General features: G+C 38.6%; 1 protein-coding gene across 2 annotated transcripts in view; it reads right to left on the bottom strand.

The window, feature by feature from the left end:
- NDUFS1 (NADH:ubiquinone oxidoreductase core subunit S1) overlaps window positions 1-15656 on the bottom strand; it is a 386086-nt gene that overhangs the window by 9977 nt on the left and 360453 nt on the right. For both annotated transcript variants that reach the window (XM_069075298.1, XM_069075299.1), the window contains 9 exons: window positions 15303-15384; window positions 15085-15215; window positions 8479-8664; window positions 7595-7729; window positions 6684-6798; window positions 5901-6046; window positions 5368-5496; window positions 4677-4806; window positions 4215-4375 (listed from right to left, as the gene is read on the bottom strand). In XM_069075298.1, the coding sequence (XP_068931399.1) occupies window positions 4215-4375; window positions 4677-4806; window positions 5368-5496; window positions 5901-6046; window positions 6684-6798; window positions 7595-7729; window positions 8479-8664; window positions 15085-15215; window positions 15303-15384 (1215 nt within the window). The remainder of the gene's footprint in view (window positions 1-4214; window positions 4376-4676; window positions 4807-5367; window positions 5497-5900; window positions 6047-6683; window positions 6799-7594; window positions 7730-8478; window positions 8665-15084; window positions 15216-15302; window positions 15385-15656) is intronic.

Below are 15656 nucleotides of genomic sequence, written 5' to 3'. Positions count from 1 at the left end.
TCAGAGCCCTGACTAGAGAGAGGGCAGTTTCTTTCTATTATTGCACAATTTTGCCAATTTTTTTAAATTAAAGGTACAATATATCATCTCCACTGCTCCCACCAAAAAGACAACCACACACATCTATTGGTCAGATGTGGGAGGTGAGGAAGGAAAAGAGGGAAAAACAGACCTATGATTTCACTGGACTAGATTATGACTTGTGCAGGGTCACACAGCCAGTATATGTCAAAAGCAAGACTTGAACCCAGGTCTTTCAGACTCCAAGGCAAGCTCTCTAAGCACAGTCACAATATCTCTACTACATATTCTTTTAAAATAATAGTTATCCTTTTGAGCTGTGATTAAAGGCTAGATTTTAGAACCCAAGAAATTTAGAAAGACACAAATGCCAATCAGTAACAAGATGTGGGGCCACAAAGGAGGAAGAAAGAATTCACGGAGAGGTGGCAGAGTCAAGATGGTAGAGTAGAAGCAGGTCCTCCATGTGGCTCCAACTTCCACCTTCCCCAATTAAAGGTGACTCTGAACAAACTTTGCAGCTACAGAACCCACAAAATGACACAGAAAATCTAACCTCCTGCTGAGGACAGCCCCAGCAGGCTGGCAGGAATGGGCCAGCACAGCACTCTAGGAGCCTAGCCCAGGCCTGAATGAGCCAGAGGTTTTAGCCCCAGGGTGGGACTGACCAGGCGCCAGCTGGAGGTACTCCAGATCAGCAGCAGCTGTGGCTGTTTCCAGATTTATTAACACATAGATGTGAAGAACAAAGTGAGAGGTCAGTGCAGTGTGGACTTTGGGACCCAGTGGTTGGGAGTGTGTTGGCTTTTACCCCCAGGTGGCAGCTTCAGCTCCTGGCCTGCAGTGTGTAGGGGGACCAAGCAACCAGTCTGAGGGGTAATCGTTCTTGCTTTAACCTGCTTGGATCTGGATTGCAGTCTAGGGTGAAGGTCCTGGGGTATGTGTCCAGCTTGCCAGAGTGTGTGGAGGCTTCAGCAAGGGCACCCAACTAATACCTTCGGCAGCTGAGAAAACCCCAGCGTTTGGGACAAAGCTCCCCTGTCTGGTGGCAGAGTCCTACTGTAGGAAAAAGCCCCAAAGTCAAGTAACTGAGTGGCAACATGACCAGGCAAAGGAAAAAAGCAAACAGAACAATCCAACCCTAGACTCCTATATTGGGGACAAAAAGGATCACAGCATGGAACAGGAGGAAGACAATGAAGTCAGAACTCCTGCACCAAAAGCTTCCAAGGAAAATACAAGCTGGTTACAGGCCATAGAGGACCTTAAGAAGCAGATAAGAGAAGTGGAGGAAAAATTGGGAAGAGAAATGAGAACAATGCAAGAAAATTACGAAATGAGAGTCAACAGCCTGACTGAGGAAAATTACACCTTAAAAAACAGACTAACTCAAATGGCAAAAGAGGCTCAAAAAGGCAATGAGGAGAGGAATGCCTTAAAAAGCCGAATTTGCCAGATGGAAAAAGAATCTCAAAAGCTCACTGAGGAGAATCATTCCTTCAGTATTAGACTGGAGCAAATGAAAGCTAGTGACTTGAGGAGAAATCAAGATGCTGTTAAACAGATCCAAACAAATGAAACAATAGAAGGCAATGTGAAATATCTCATGGGAAAAACCACTGACCTGGAAAATAGATCCAGGAGAGATAATTTAAAATATGGTCATTCAGTGGAATAGAAGACTTTCAAGCATTCTTGATGAAAAAATCAGAGCTGAATAGAAAATTTCACATTCAGATACAAGAAGCAAGAGAAGCACGAGAAGGTAAACAGGGAAAAGAAATCATAAGGAACTTATCAAAGTTGAACTATTAACATTCCTACATGGAAAAACAATAATTGTAACTGATGAAACTTTTCTCAGTATGAAAATAGTTGAAGGGAATAGAAATATATATATATATGTCTATATATGAGGGTATATGGGCATATGAATACATATGTGAATGTGTGTATATATGTTTACAGATATACATAGATAGAGGGCACAGACCAATTGAATAGGAAGGGATGATACTTAAAAGGTGAAATTAATAAGTGACAGAGGAATATAATGAGAGGAGACAGGGAGAGACAGAATGGGGTAAACTATCTCATATAGAAGAGGCAAGGGAAAACGGTTACAATGGAAGGCAAAGGGGAATGGGTCAACCTTATTCTTGTTGAATTTGGCTAAGGGAGGGAATGAAATACACACTAAATAGGGTATGTCATCCTACAGGAGAGTAGGGGGGAAGGGGATGAGAGGGGGAATGATGGAAGGGAGGGCAGGCTGGTGGGGAAGGAAGTTGGAAGCACCCAATTTTGAAAAGGTACGGGATCAAAGTAGAGAATAGAACAAGTGGGGGGTGGGATAGGAGGGAGGGAAATATAGTCAGTCTTTTACAATATATCTACTATGTTTTGCATTAGCTGCACATGTACAACCTATACTGAATTGCTTATCTTCCCAGTAAGGGTGGGTGACAAGGGAAGAAGGGAATGAATCTGGAATTCAAAGTTTTAAAATAAAATGTTTAGAAAAAAAAAAAATATATATATATATATAACTATTATTAATAGTATTTTACATGTAATTGGGAAATAAGATTATACAGCCACTGGGGCATAGAGATCCACCATATCCTACTGGAAAAGTTGAAAGGGGTATGGGAGAAAATATGGGAGACAACAGACTGGAGGAGGGGATATCCTGTGGGACTGCTATTTTGGGGCGGTGGGTAGGGGAAAAACAGGGAGAAAATTTGTAACTCAGTATCTGGCAGAAATGAATGATGTAAATCAGAAGTTAATAAAGCATTTGAAAAATGAAAAAAAAAATCTCCAAAACAAAACAAAAAAGGAATTCACACTGCTAGCAAAAACTTGGAGTAACAGAAAATATTTTTGCATTATCACTGGCTCCTTCTCTGATGCCTACAAACACATCCTTGTTTCTGTCATCCTCCTTTGAACCTACTTTCCCTGCCAAACTCCCTGAAAAAGATTTCTACAATTGGTGCCTCCATTTCTTCTCTTCTAAATCCTTTGCAATCTAGTTTCCAACCTCATCATTCAACTGAAACTTCTTTCTTTAAAGCTTCTAATTACCCAATCCTCATCTTTCTTGGCTTCAATGCAGCGTTGGACACCAGACATTCTTTTCTCTCTGGGTCCTCGTGATTGTTCTCTAAGCTTTGCGAATTAAAGCCCCACTAACTCTTCGTGACCCCAGGAGTGTTCTGGGTTCTCATCTCTTTTCTCCTTTTTTGGTGATTTCACCAGTTCCTATGGGTTCAGTTATGTCTCTGTAGTCCCATATCACTAACCCCTTGAACTAGGCATCCAGGCGGCACCTCAGGCGCAATACATGCAAGCTCTCCCCTCTTCTGCTCTTTCCTATTGTTCAATGTGCCACCATCCTTTTGGGAATCATTTGGAAATCACACAGGTTTACAACCTGTCACCCTTGGCTGAAGTGTTGACCTCACACAGGTTAATCCACTGACAAATCTCATGGTTTCTACCTTTACAACACCCCTTACCTCTCCTTTTCTCCATTCACAGTCATCATCCTAGTTCAGGCCCTTATCTCCTCTCACACAGTCTCTTGTACAGGCTCCCAATCTCATGTTTCTCTCGGTTCTAATCAATCCTTCATTCAGATACCAGTGATTTCCCTGGGGAGGTGTGACCATGTCTTTTCCCTTTGCCCTCCCCTGGCAAAGAGGACAGGAATGAACATTACAAAAGTACAATATTTACAGTCCTAACAATGTGAAGACCAACAAGGTAAAAACTTCTCTTCACTTTGCAGTGACACACAGGAATACTCCATACTTAAGGGAGGGTCAGAGGAAATGCCATTTCTAGAGGCATTTTTTCATTACTATTTTAAGGAATGTGAAAATTGGTATACAAACATTCCACAGAGACAAGTTTAATTCCTCTCATTTCATCAATGCAGGAAATGCCAACTGTACCCCTGAGCTGACGGTATGCTGACTTAAGTAATTACTTAAAAGGCTTTCCTCCTAAATGCTACCAATTAAAAAGTGATTTTTCTTCTCAAACATCAACTGGAATGGTTATTGTTTCATAAAAGTGTTGAATTAATATGCAATCGGTATCCAAATTAAAAAATTAGATACTGCATACAATGCATAAAACAGAATGTACTGAAATTAGAATATGGGTCAAAACCGTCAACAAACCTATGAAGGATGTTCATAATTTTCCAATCATCACCAACTTTTCTTTTTATTCTGATCTTCTGTGCAAGAGTAGAAACAGTTGCCAAAATTGCAGCTCCGTCACTTCGCTGGAGTGCTGAACTGCCTAGAACTATGATTGGTTTTTTGGCCTCAGTCAGGACCTACACAAAATAAACAATGAAAATAGTGATTTCAAAAGCAAGAAACACCTTTAACATGTGTGCGCATGAACACACACCCACACCAGTATGCCCAAGGATAAGAAACAGGCTATTAAAAAAATGAACCAAAATTGGCATTTGTGACAAGATGCTCTGAAGCTTAGGTGTACTCAAAACATACTCTTTACTAGCTAATGTAGGGTTACAGAGATGCCTTGGTTTGTGGTCTTTACCAATATAATCTAACAGCCTGCTAAAGCTATTGTGTGAAGTCTGAATAAATGTATTACTATAAGAGAACCTGGCTGAATGGATGGCTTTCTGAAGCAATTTCTTCAAGGATGTTTGGAGAATCTCCCAGGTGATTATAGCTGTATGTCAGATCAACTTTTGTGCCTACAAGAGCCACCTTTAACTCATTATGAAGCCAGCTGGAATAACAAAGACAATAAAGTTTTAATTTTAAGTTAAGCAGTTAAAAATTTTCATTATTGCTAGTCCAGTCAATGGACAGAAAATGCTACATGTTATACAAACAAAACACCTGAATTTGCAATTAAACTCAAACCACTTAACATATCAACCAAATGGAAGTATAAATACTGCTCTCCAGAGAACCAGGAAGTAAATGAAAAAATCCACATGTTTTATTCTAATTTTCCCTGCCCACATTCCCTAACCCACCCCTCTACTACTCACACAGATACTCTAATGTAAGTTATAAACTTCCAGCAAATAAGCTGCTGCTCTTTCCAAATGCAGTGGAAGACTGAAGGAGCTTTCAAACTATATGAGAAATGGCAGAAAAGTCTTCCAGGGTACGTTTATCCTTACAAAATCAACAAGCAGTTTTATTTTATCTTTTCTATCATATTCTTTTAAATACTAGGAATAAGCCAATACATGATTTTAGATAAATCACAAAAACATGTATGTGTAGAAATTGAAACAACTATCTTACAGAAACTTCTTATATCTCTGGGAATACTAACCTCTTCCGAAGTCTTGCATTAAACAGGGGTGCCTCAAAACGTGGATTTGTACCAACCAAAAGGACAACATCTGCCTCCTCTATACCAGCAATTGTTGTGTTAAGTAAGTAGTTAGAGCGTAAATCTGTGCTAGAAACACAATATACATGTAATGTTATGGAAATTGAAGTGGTAAGATGAGGGGAAGGGAATTTGTGACTGATTAAAATAATCAATTTTTTTAAAGCACATTATCTAATTAATAGCACTGTCTGTGAAGAAGCTATGAAGTGTTCTCCAAATTACATCAGTCTTGATCAAGTACTGCATCCATCTGGAGCATCCAAGCTCCTGCCGTTCTATGCTTGAGTCTTTGTGAAGGATGGCATGGTTATAGGAGCACATATGTATGTCTATTTATGAGTATTTTTCCTGGCCTTCCAAATTTAAATGATCTTGGGGTTATCTTGTTATGTTATAATTATTCACACCTAAAATATATAAAAGATCCTACATGAGAACTTTAAAAAAAATCTAGTTTATAACTTGCTCACCCAGCTCCTGCAGTGGGGAAGACTTCTTCAGTACACAAGGAATCGGAGTCTACTCTGTTAAGTAAGTCTTTGATAGATATGAGGGCTTCTGCATCCACCAAACCTCCTGCAATCGCTGCCACATCCTTGCCCTGAACTGTCTGTAACTAGAAATAGAGGAGAATAATATCAGTGTGTCAATACTCAATGTCTATTACAATAGGCTAGATAAAAATGAAGAAACTAGCCATCATTCAAAAGTTCAAAGTAGGGGCAGCTAGGTGGTGCAGTGAATAGAGCACCAGCCCTGGAGTCAGGAGGACCTGAATTCAAATTTGGACTCAGACACTTGACAACCTAGCTGTGCGACCTTGGGCAAGTCACTTAACCCCCCAATTGCCCTGCCTCCCCCCCTCCAAAAACAAAACTAAAACAAAAGTTCAAAGTTGAAATATTTTCTAGTAGAAAAAAAAGCAGAACAAACTTCTGTTTTTTAAGCATGGCAGGGAATCATTAGTGCTACTCTGTAAAATTGCACAAACTTTAAATATATCTAAGATGTTGGGGAAAAAAAATCAGAAACAAAGGTGATGACAAGACCAAGAAAAATGATGCTACCTTGATGGGTAAGAGGGAAGGTGGCAGTAGTTTTAAACTGAGGATTTCATTTAAATGCTATAGGCTTGTCCATCAGAAACATAATTCAGGGAGAAGCAGGGAACCAGACAGTATTCCTCATATTCCTGTGTGGAACCCCTTTGAAAAATTACAGTTACCAAAGTTTTAAAATTTTAAGTTCCTTACCATTCCTGCTACACGAGCAAGTGCATCCTCCCATGAAGTGTAAGTTAAAAGCCCTTTTTCATTTCTGACCATTGGCTCAGTAAGTCGTTGCCTTTTCAATCCATCATAGGAAAACCTGGACGACAGAAATGATAATATTTATAGAGTCCTTCTAAAGTATCAACTATAATATTTAAGTTTAAAGACTTCACAGAGAAAATACGACAAAAATACTGCATTGGCAGAAGTGTTCAAAACAATTTAGAATACTAAGTGTTAATAATGTAGCCCACTTTTTTGGAAATGAAAGGATAAAACAGAGCAGAAAATATCTGGTTACTAAAACATTAAAATTAAAACTAAAATTTAGTATCTAGAAGACACAAAAGTTTGTCAACTCTGAAAATGCACACTTAAGGAGCTGTTAAATTGCAGACAAATTTTGCAAACATGTTAACAACTTGGACCATTTCTGCTTTAGAAGAATTTCCCTCCATTATCATGAATTTGACAAATATCAACAAGCATGAACATTTTCCTATACAAAGAATACAAAAAGAAGATTGCATATGAAATCATGAATTGCTATTATGCTTAACATGGTAGTTCCAACATTTTCCTGTTTTTCTGTGAAGACTTTTACTTACAAATATTAAACTTTAACATCTTTGCTTAATTGACATTACATACATAGTGTGAAGTATGATCTCATAAATTTTCAAGATGGAAAAACTTAAGATTAAATTAATTCTTTGCCAACTGTCCAGTTTATACCATAGCCCAGATAGGAAATGATATGGCAGACAGATAATGACAATCAAAAGCCACCCTTTAGGCATTTTGTTAATATCAAACATCTTGGTTTAAAGGTATTTATTTAAAGTATACCTCAATAGCAGGCTTAAGGAAAATTGGTGCAGTTGCATATATACCTGGTTTTATCAGAGATCCATTCTTCATTGATGTCTTCATGCATCTTTGGCAAAATCCTCATCACCTCTCCTGTTCTTGTGCTGACAACAATGTTACTTCCAAGTGCATCCATAACATCAATAGATTCTATCTTTCTGAGAAAGGAGAAAGGTGGTCATAATTTCTGCTGACCCCAATAAGGAAAAGTGAATTAGAAATTTAAAAAATTAGCTTCAAACATTCAGAAAACTGGTATTTCTAATCAATTTCTGACTTTCTCATGATCAAATGAAGATTTAAGAGGGGTAATTTTTCAAAGTCTACCAGAAAATCTGGAGACAACTTCAATGATTGCTAATACAGAAAATCAGCTTTGAAAATGACTACTTGCCACAGGAAAACAATGACATACCAAAAAGACAGAAAACAAAAAACTTTTAATTTAAATTTCATCATCTGTGGATAAGTTTTCTGGACTTCATTTCCAAGTTCACTACAAGAATACAATACGCATAGGCTAAATATTATCATAGGATGCAATGTAGCCATTGCCTTCAATTTTTAAAGGATACTAAGATCTTACCAAACCAACATAACTAAGTTTAAATAGCTTTTAAGAGTATTTTTAAATTGTTGAAGAGGGATAGGGACAGGAAATGGAACTTTAATTTCACTGGTATAGTGGACTCTGACACCTCTCTGAAATTTATAGTCTTAGAGAGTCTCCTAGACTACTGAGAGACTAATTGACGTGCCCAGGATAAAAGACAGTAAGTGTAAAAGGTAGAATTTGAACCCCAGTCATCCTGGCTGAGGCCAGCTCTCTAATCATTACACCATTTTCCTTTTTTTAATAGGTAAATAATGAGAAAGACAAACATAATGTGCAAATGAAGTCACAAACCTTGTTTCCCAAGGGCGTGCAGTAAAGGCATAGGGCTTAGATGTAAGAGCCCCTACTGGGCAAATATCAATGATATTTCCAGACAATTCAGACATGAACATTTTTTCGATATATGTTCCAACTTGCATTTCATTTCCTCTTCCTGTTGTACCCAAATCATCCACTCCTGCAATCTCACTAGCAAACCTAATGGATAAAAATATACCATCAAATCCTCAAATCCAACATTACATACCTTCCCCCATTCATTAGCTTTCATTAAAAGAAAACATTTTTTAAAATGGCAATTTATTTCCAAGAATAAGAATCTCCTAAATTTAATTTAAAAACACCACCATCACCACCACTCCAAAGTGGTTATTTAACTCTATCCTACAAAGAACATAGAGAAAGAGAAACAAAATTAGAGACCAAAAATATAAAAAGTAAACCATTCAATAGTCCCTTCCTTTGGATACAGAACTTAAAAAAAAAAAAAGGATCTCCCTTACAATTCTTTCTTCCTCTTTTGAGTTTTTATCCACTTGGTAATTAATACTTTCTCATGACCTGTAACAATAATCGCAACAACTCTGACATATATTATAATCACTTTACAGTTTATGAAGTACTTTTCTTATAGCCCCATGAAATAAATAGGGCAAGTATTTACAAATGAGTCAACCAAAGTTCAGAGAGGTCAGGGGCTTCTTTGGTCACAAAGTGTCAAAGCAGAATATCAAACCTTGGCATCCTGGGTCTGAATCACTCTGGTTCCTACCATACTCCTCTTCCTTAAATTGTCTTACAGGATGCAACTCTTCATGTATTTAAGTCTCACTTCCTCAGCTAAACTGTAAGCTCCTCCCCATACATACATCCTTATGTATGGTATGGTATGGGTTGTCTACCCAAATGAACGTAAGCTCCTTGAAGGCAAAGACTATTTTCACTTTTTTTTTGTAGTTCAGGCCTAAAAACAGTACCTGGCACACACTAAAGATTTAATAAATGTGTGCTGAATGACTGTATTTCTACTGATCAATCTTTGCATGTACAAGGCACTCAATAAATGTTTATTGATATTCGATATTGATTTGAAATCCAACCTAAGTTGAGCAAGTCATTTAGTAATACCAGGCATTTTTATAGCACTTTATAGTTTGGAAAGCACTTCACACATATTTAGGTAATTTAATCTTTACAATAGCTCCACAAGGAATGCACTGCAGGTATTATTATTTTAAATTGGGAGTGAGAGATTAAAAGAGATGCCCATAATCATACAACTAAGTTCTATGTAGATTGGGAGTACAGAGGTAACTTAACAGCTGTTTCTCCAGGTCTGCTGTTTTTTTTTATCTTCTTCTTCTATATATGGGAATATTTATAACTGTCCTGCCTAGCTCACGAAGGTACTATGAAAATTTAATAAGCTCAAGTGACACTTTAGTACTTCAAAGATTTGTAATTTCATGGGTGAAGTGTACTCAAAACACCTCAAACTTAGAATATGGTTTTCAACAGTTACCATGGCCAAGGAAAGTCACCCTGCAGACAACCTGGTGGTATATGTGATAGCTCTTTAAACACTGTGTATGTAGATATTATTTTTGCCACTTTCTCTATGTAGTTTTTAGCCATTTCAAGGTCAACAGATAAAAGCCAAAGAAAGCAAATATATAACCAAGTTGCTCTAATAATCACATCATGTGCACTACTGCCTCTATGTATTGTCCAAACCATTCCCTCTACCTCAAATGCCACCTTTGTTTCTTTTATCTCAGCTTCAAATCCTACTTCCATTTGGTCAATTCTGATTTTTAAGTTGTTTTCTTTAGTACTTTTTTTGTACTTCTTTTGTTAATTCTCTTTTTATAATTGTCTTGTATACCTCTCATTTCTTTTCCCAGTTTTTCCTATGCCATTCTTGTTTTTAAAACATCTTTTAAAAATCTCTTTCTTTACCTCTTCTAGGAATTCTTACTGGACTTATGTTCAATCTGCATTTTTCTTGGAGCTTTGTTTGGAGGCACTGTCTTCTTCTGAGTTTGTCTTGAATCTTCCCTGTCACCACAGTAGCATGTTACGGTCAGGTTCTTTTTTTGTTGTTATTTGCCCATTCTTCCAGCCTATTTCTTGATTTTGGACTTTATGCTAGTGTTGGGCTCCGCTCACTTGGGGAGGAAGGAAAGGAAGGAAGAGTTCTGGCCCACGCTTGTCCTTTATGTCCCCTCTGCTTCTTTCCCAGCTCAGTCTGAGGGCCTGCAAGTTTTCAGTAATCTGTGTTTGCCCAGGCAGTAGGAACTACTACATCAGAGTTTTCTTGAATATTCTTTATTTTTTGGTGATTTCTAACCAGTGAATTTTGTGAATAGAGCTATTTTAACTCTTTGTAGCCCACGTGAAAACAAACTGGATCCACTATCTTTTTTGGTTATAGCAGTGAAATAGCAAACAAAGTTTTCAATTAAAAGAAAAAGTTTTCAGTGCTTCCAAAATGATGTGATCTGAAGAGAAGCCTGTTCACTGTCCTCCTGGACTGAGTTCTACAAGTTCCTGACCTGGTCAGCTAAATTGTGTGGTTCAGTTTCTGCAGACTGCTGCTAGACTCAAGTCTCTGTTAACGGAAAGTTCTGCAGAGTCAGAGTGACTGAACTGCTGGCTCCCCCATGCAGGTTTATGTACAGGACTAAAAGGTAGGGCTGAGTTGTCCCTATCCCCATTCCCCTCAACTCCCCCACCCCCAACCTCAACTCTTGGCTCAGAGCCACACAGCTCTGTTTATGGAACTTGGTCCTTGTTCCATACAGTTAGATCCTCTGTCTCTAGTGACTACTCCTTTCCACCCTGGAACTGTGATGGGGACTTGGATAGTAGGTGACAGAGCTGCCAGATAGCACCATTCTTGCTCCCAATGCTAGTACTGGGATCCCTTGGGATCCTTTTTTTTCATTAAATTATTTATTTTTAGTTTTCCAAATGCTTTATTAACTTCTGGTTTACTTCATTATTTCTGCCAGATTTAGGGTTACAAATTTTCTCCCTGTTTTTCCCCTACCCACCTCCCCAAAATAGTGGTCCTGCAGAATATTCCCTCTTCTTATTTCCCAATTACATGTAAAACAGTATTAAAAATAGTATAAATATATTTTTAAATATTTGGTTTTAAAACTTTGAATTCCAGATTCATTCCCTTCCTCCCTTGTCACCCATCCTTACTGGGAAGATAAATAATCAATATAGGTTGTACATGTGTAGCTAATGCAAATCATTACCATAATAGATATACTGTAAAAGACTAACTATATTTCCCTCCCTCCTATCTCATCTCCCACTTGTTCTAGTCTCTACTTTGGTCCCGTCCCTTCTCAAAAGTGGGTGCTTCCAACTTCCCTCCCCCCCAGCCTGCCCTCCCTTCCATCATCCCCCCTATCATCCCTTTCCCCCCTACTCTCCTGGAGGGTGAGATACACTATTTAGTGTGTATGTCATTCCCTCCCTGAGCCAAATTCAATGAGTATAAGGTAGACCCATTCCCTAATGCCTTCCTGTTCTTCCCCTCCATTGTACCCATTTTCCCTTGCCTCTTCTATATGAGAGTTTGCTCCATTTTGTCTCTCCCCATCTCCTCTCATTATATTCCTCTTACCTCTTAATTTCATCTTTTAAGTATAATCCCTTCCTATTCAGTTGGTCCTGTGCCCTCTATCTATGTATAAACATATATATATATATATATATATATATATACACACACATTCACATATGTAATCATATGCCAATATATCCTCCGATAAAGACTATATATATATTTCTATTCCCTTCAACTATTTTTATTCTGAGAATAGTTTCATCAGTTACAATTATTGTTTTTCTATGTAGGAATGTAAATAGTTCAACTTTGATAAGTTCCTTTTGACTTCTTTTTCCTGTTTACCTTCTCATGCTTCTCTTGCTTCTTGTATCTGAATGTCAAATTTTCTATTCAACTCTGGTTTTTTCTTCAAGAATACTTGAAAGTCCTCTATTCCACTGAATGACCATATTTTCCCCTGAAACATGATACTCAGTTTTGCTGGGTAGGTGATTTTTGGTTTTAATCCCAGCTCCTTTGACCTCCGGAATATCATATTCCAGGCCCTTCGATCCCTCAGTGTAGAAGCTGCCAGATCCTGGGTTATCCTGATTGTGTTTCCACAATATTCAAATTGTTTCTTCCTGACTGCTTGTAATATTCTCTCTTTGATCTGGGAATTTCAGGATCTGGCTATAATATTCCTAGGAGTTTTCTTTTTGGGATCTTTTTCAGGAAGTTCTCAAGGAAAACTGCCCTGGTTTCTAGGTTCTTACATTGATCATGGCTTTCAGGTAGTCCAATAATTTTTAAATTATCTCTCCTGGATCTATTTCCCAGGTCAGTGGTTTTTCCCATGAGATATTTCACACTGCCTTCTATTCTTTCATTTGTTTGGATCTGTTTAACAGCATCTTGATTTCTCAAGTCACTAGCTTCTCTTTGTTCCATTCTAAATCTGAAGGAATGATTCTCCTCAGTGAGCTTTTGAGATTCTTTTTCCATCTGGCAAATTCGGCTTTTTAAGGCATTCCTCTCCTCATTACCTTTTTGAGCTTCTTTTGCCATTTGAGTTAGTCTGTTTTTTAAGGTGTGATTTTCCTCAGTCAGACTGTTGACTCTCATTTCATATTTTCTTGCATCGTTCTCATTTCTTTTCCCAATTTTTCCTCCACTTCTCTTATCTGCTTCTTAAGGTCCTCTATGGCCTGTAACCAGCTTGTATTTTCCTTGGAAGCTTTTGGTGCAGGAGTTCTGACTTCACTGTCTTCCTCATGTTTCATGCTTTGATCCTTTTTGTCCCCAACATAGGAGTCTAATGTTGGATTCTTCTATTTGTTTTGCTTCCTTTGCCTGGTCATGTTGCCACTCAATTATTTGACTTTTGGGCTTTTTACCACAGTAGGACTCTGCCACCAGACAGGGGGGCTTTGTCCCAAATGCTGCGGTTTTCTCAGCTGCCGGAGGTATTAGTTGGGTGCCCTCTCTGAAGCCTCCACATGCTCTGCCACACTGGTCACACACCCCAGGACCTCCACCCTAGACCGCAATCCAGATCCAAGCAGGTTAAAGCAAGAGTGATTACTCCTCAGACTGGACACTTGGTCCCCCTACAGTCTGCAGGGCAGGAGCTGAAGCTGCAATGTGGCGCCTTCTCAGCGGCTTCTCACCCTGGGCAAAAGCCAATGCACACCCAACTACTGGTCCCAAAGTCCACACTGCACTGACCTCTCACTTTGTCCTTAGAATCTATGTGTTGATAATTCTGGAAATGGCCACAGCTGCTGGTGCTCTGGAGTCCCTCCAGCAGGTGATTGACCAGGCCAGCCCTGGGGCTAAAAATTCTGGCTCATGCAGGCTGGGGTAGGCTCCCAGAGCGCTGAGCTGGCTGCTTGCTGCCAGCCTGCCAGGCTGTCCTCAGCAGGAGGTTAGCTTCTCTGTGTCATTTTGTGGGTTCTGTAGCTCCAAAGTTTGTTTAAAGTCCTCTTTTACATGAATTGGGAAAGGCGGAAGCTGGAGCCACGTGGAGATCCTGTTTCTACTCCACCATCTTGATCTATTTTTAGTTTTCAACATTCACTTCCACAAGTTTTGAATTTTCTCCCCTTCCCTCCCTCCCTACTCCCTCCCCAAGACAGCTTGCAATCTGATATGGGCTCTACACATGCACTACTAGTAAACATATTTTCAAATCAGTCATGTTGCATAGAATAATTATAATGAATGGGAAAAACCATGAGAAAGAAAAAGAAACCCAACAACATAAAACAAAAAAGAAAACAGTCTGCTTCATTCTGCATTCTGACTCCATAGTTCTTTTTCTGGTTGTGCCTGGAATTTTCCATCAAGCGTCCTTTGGAATTGTTTTAGGTCTTTGCATTGCTGAGAAGAGCTAAGTCTATCAAAATCAGTACTCGCACACTGGGGCTGTTATTGTGTACAACATTCTCCTGGTTCTGCTCCCCTCACTCAGCATCAGTTTATATATGTCTTTCCAGGTATCTCTGAAGTTTGCCTGTTCATTTCTTGTAGCACAATAGTATTCCATTACATTCATATAACCACAATTTGTTTAGGCATTTTGGGGTCTGTTTCTGTTCAGGTGTTTAGTCCCCTTGCCATTTCTGGATACCAGGCTTCTTCCCTCTGCTGCTGCTGCAAAGTATCCCTGGCCAGCCCTGACTCCAGTGTTTAAAGACCCCTCTATCTTCCTAAATTGCCTTCTACTGAAAAAAAACTGTATTGTCTCAGTTTTCCTGATCAGAATTTATTTTTTAGGTCATTGTGGAGGAGGGTGTGGTAAATCTAAGGCAAAACTGATACTTCTCACTCAGTCATCTTCATTCTGTTCCTCCCCACCCCCTGCTTCTACTCTAAAACCTTCCCTAATGACTCCATAGCTAAACCATTCAGAAACCTTATAGAGTTTATCAGGGGACTTTACCTGTAGAAAACTTCACTTTCCACTGTTATTATTCAACCACATTTTATAAACACTAAATAAACAAGGAAATTAATTCATGGAACACAAAAAAAGGAAAAAAAATTACCTGATGCACCGAGTACACTGTATACATCTAGTCATGATGGTCTTTACAAGCGGACCAATATTCTTATCTTCCACAGCACGTTTTCCCTCTAAAAATCTGCTTCTATCACTTCCAAACATCATCGATTGGTCCTAGATTAAATCACAGGAGACAACTAAACCAATGTACCTAATAAAATCAGATCTGAGACAAGCCCAATAATTTATTAGACTACATACCTGCAGATCACATTCACCTCCCTGATCGCAAATAGGGCAGTCTAGTGGATGATTTGCTAATAAAAACTCCATTACACCTTCTCTATAAGGGAAAAATAATGTGTAAAATTAATCAAATAACTACCATCACCCTGTGTTTACATATTACTTTTTGCCTAAGAAATCAACATATTTCACACATACTTTTTTCTCAATTAATATTGACCCTTTGATCAAGAAATAAGCATAGGGGATATAAATCAAATCTATGATTTCAATGGCATATGGAATTTCCAGTTGAGGAAACTCCCTCTACCAATGTAGGTTGGACCTTCTTTCAAACTTATTGTTAAGAAAGTTGCCTTGAGGACAGAG

This window comes from Petaurus breviceps, unplaced genomic scaffold, assembly GCF_028583685.1.
Source record: "Petaurus breviceps papuanus isolate PSGF00001 unplaced genomic scaffold, PetGlider_PUasm1.0 90903, whole genome shotgun sequence".
In the NCBI taxonomy this organism is placed as follows: domain Eukaryota; kingdom Metazoa; phylum Chordata; class Mammalia; order Diprotodontia; family Petauridae; genus Petaurus; species Petaurus breviceps.
This window is presented reverse-complemented; position numbering and strand designations above follow the sequence as displayed.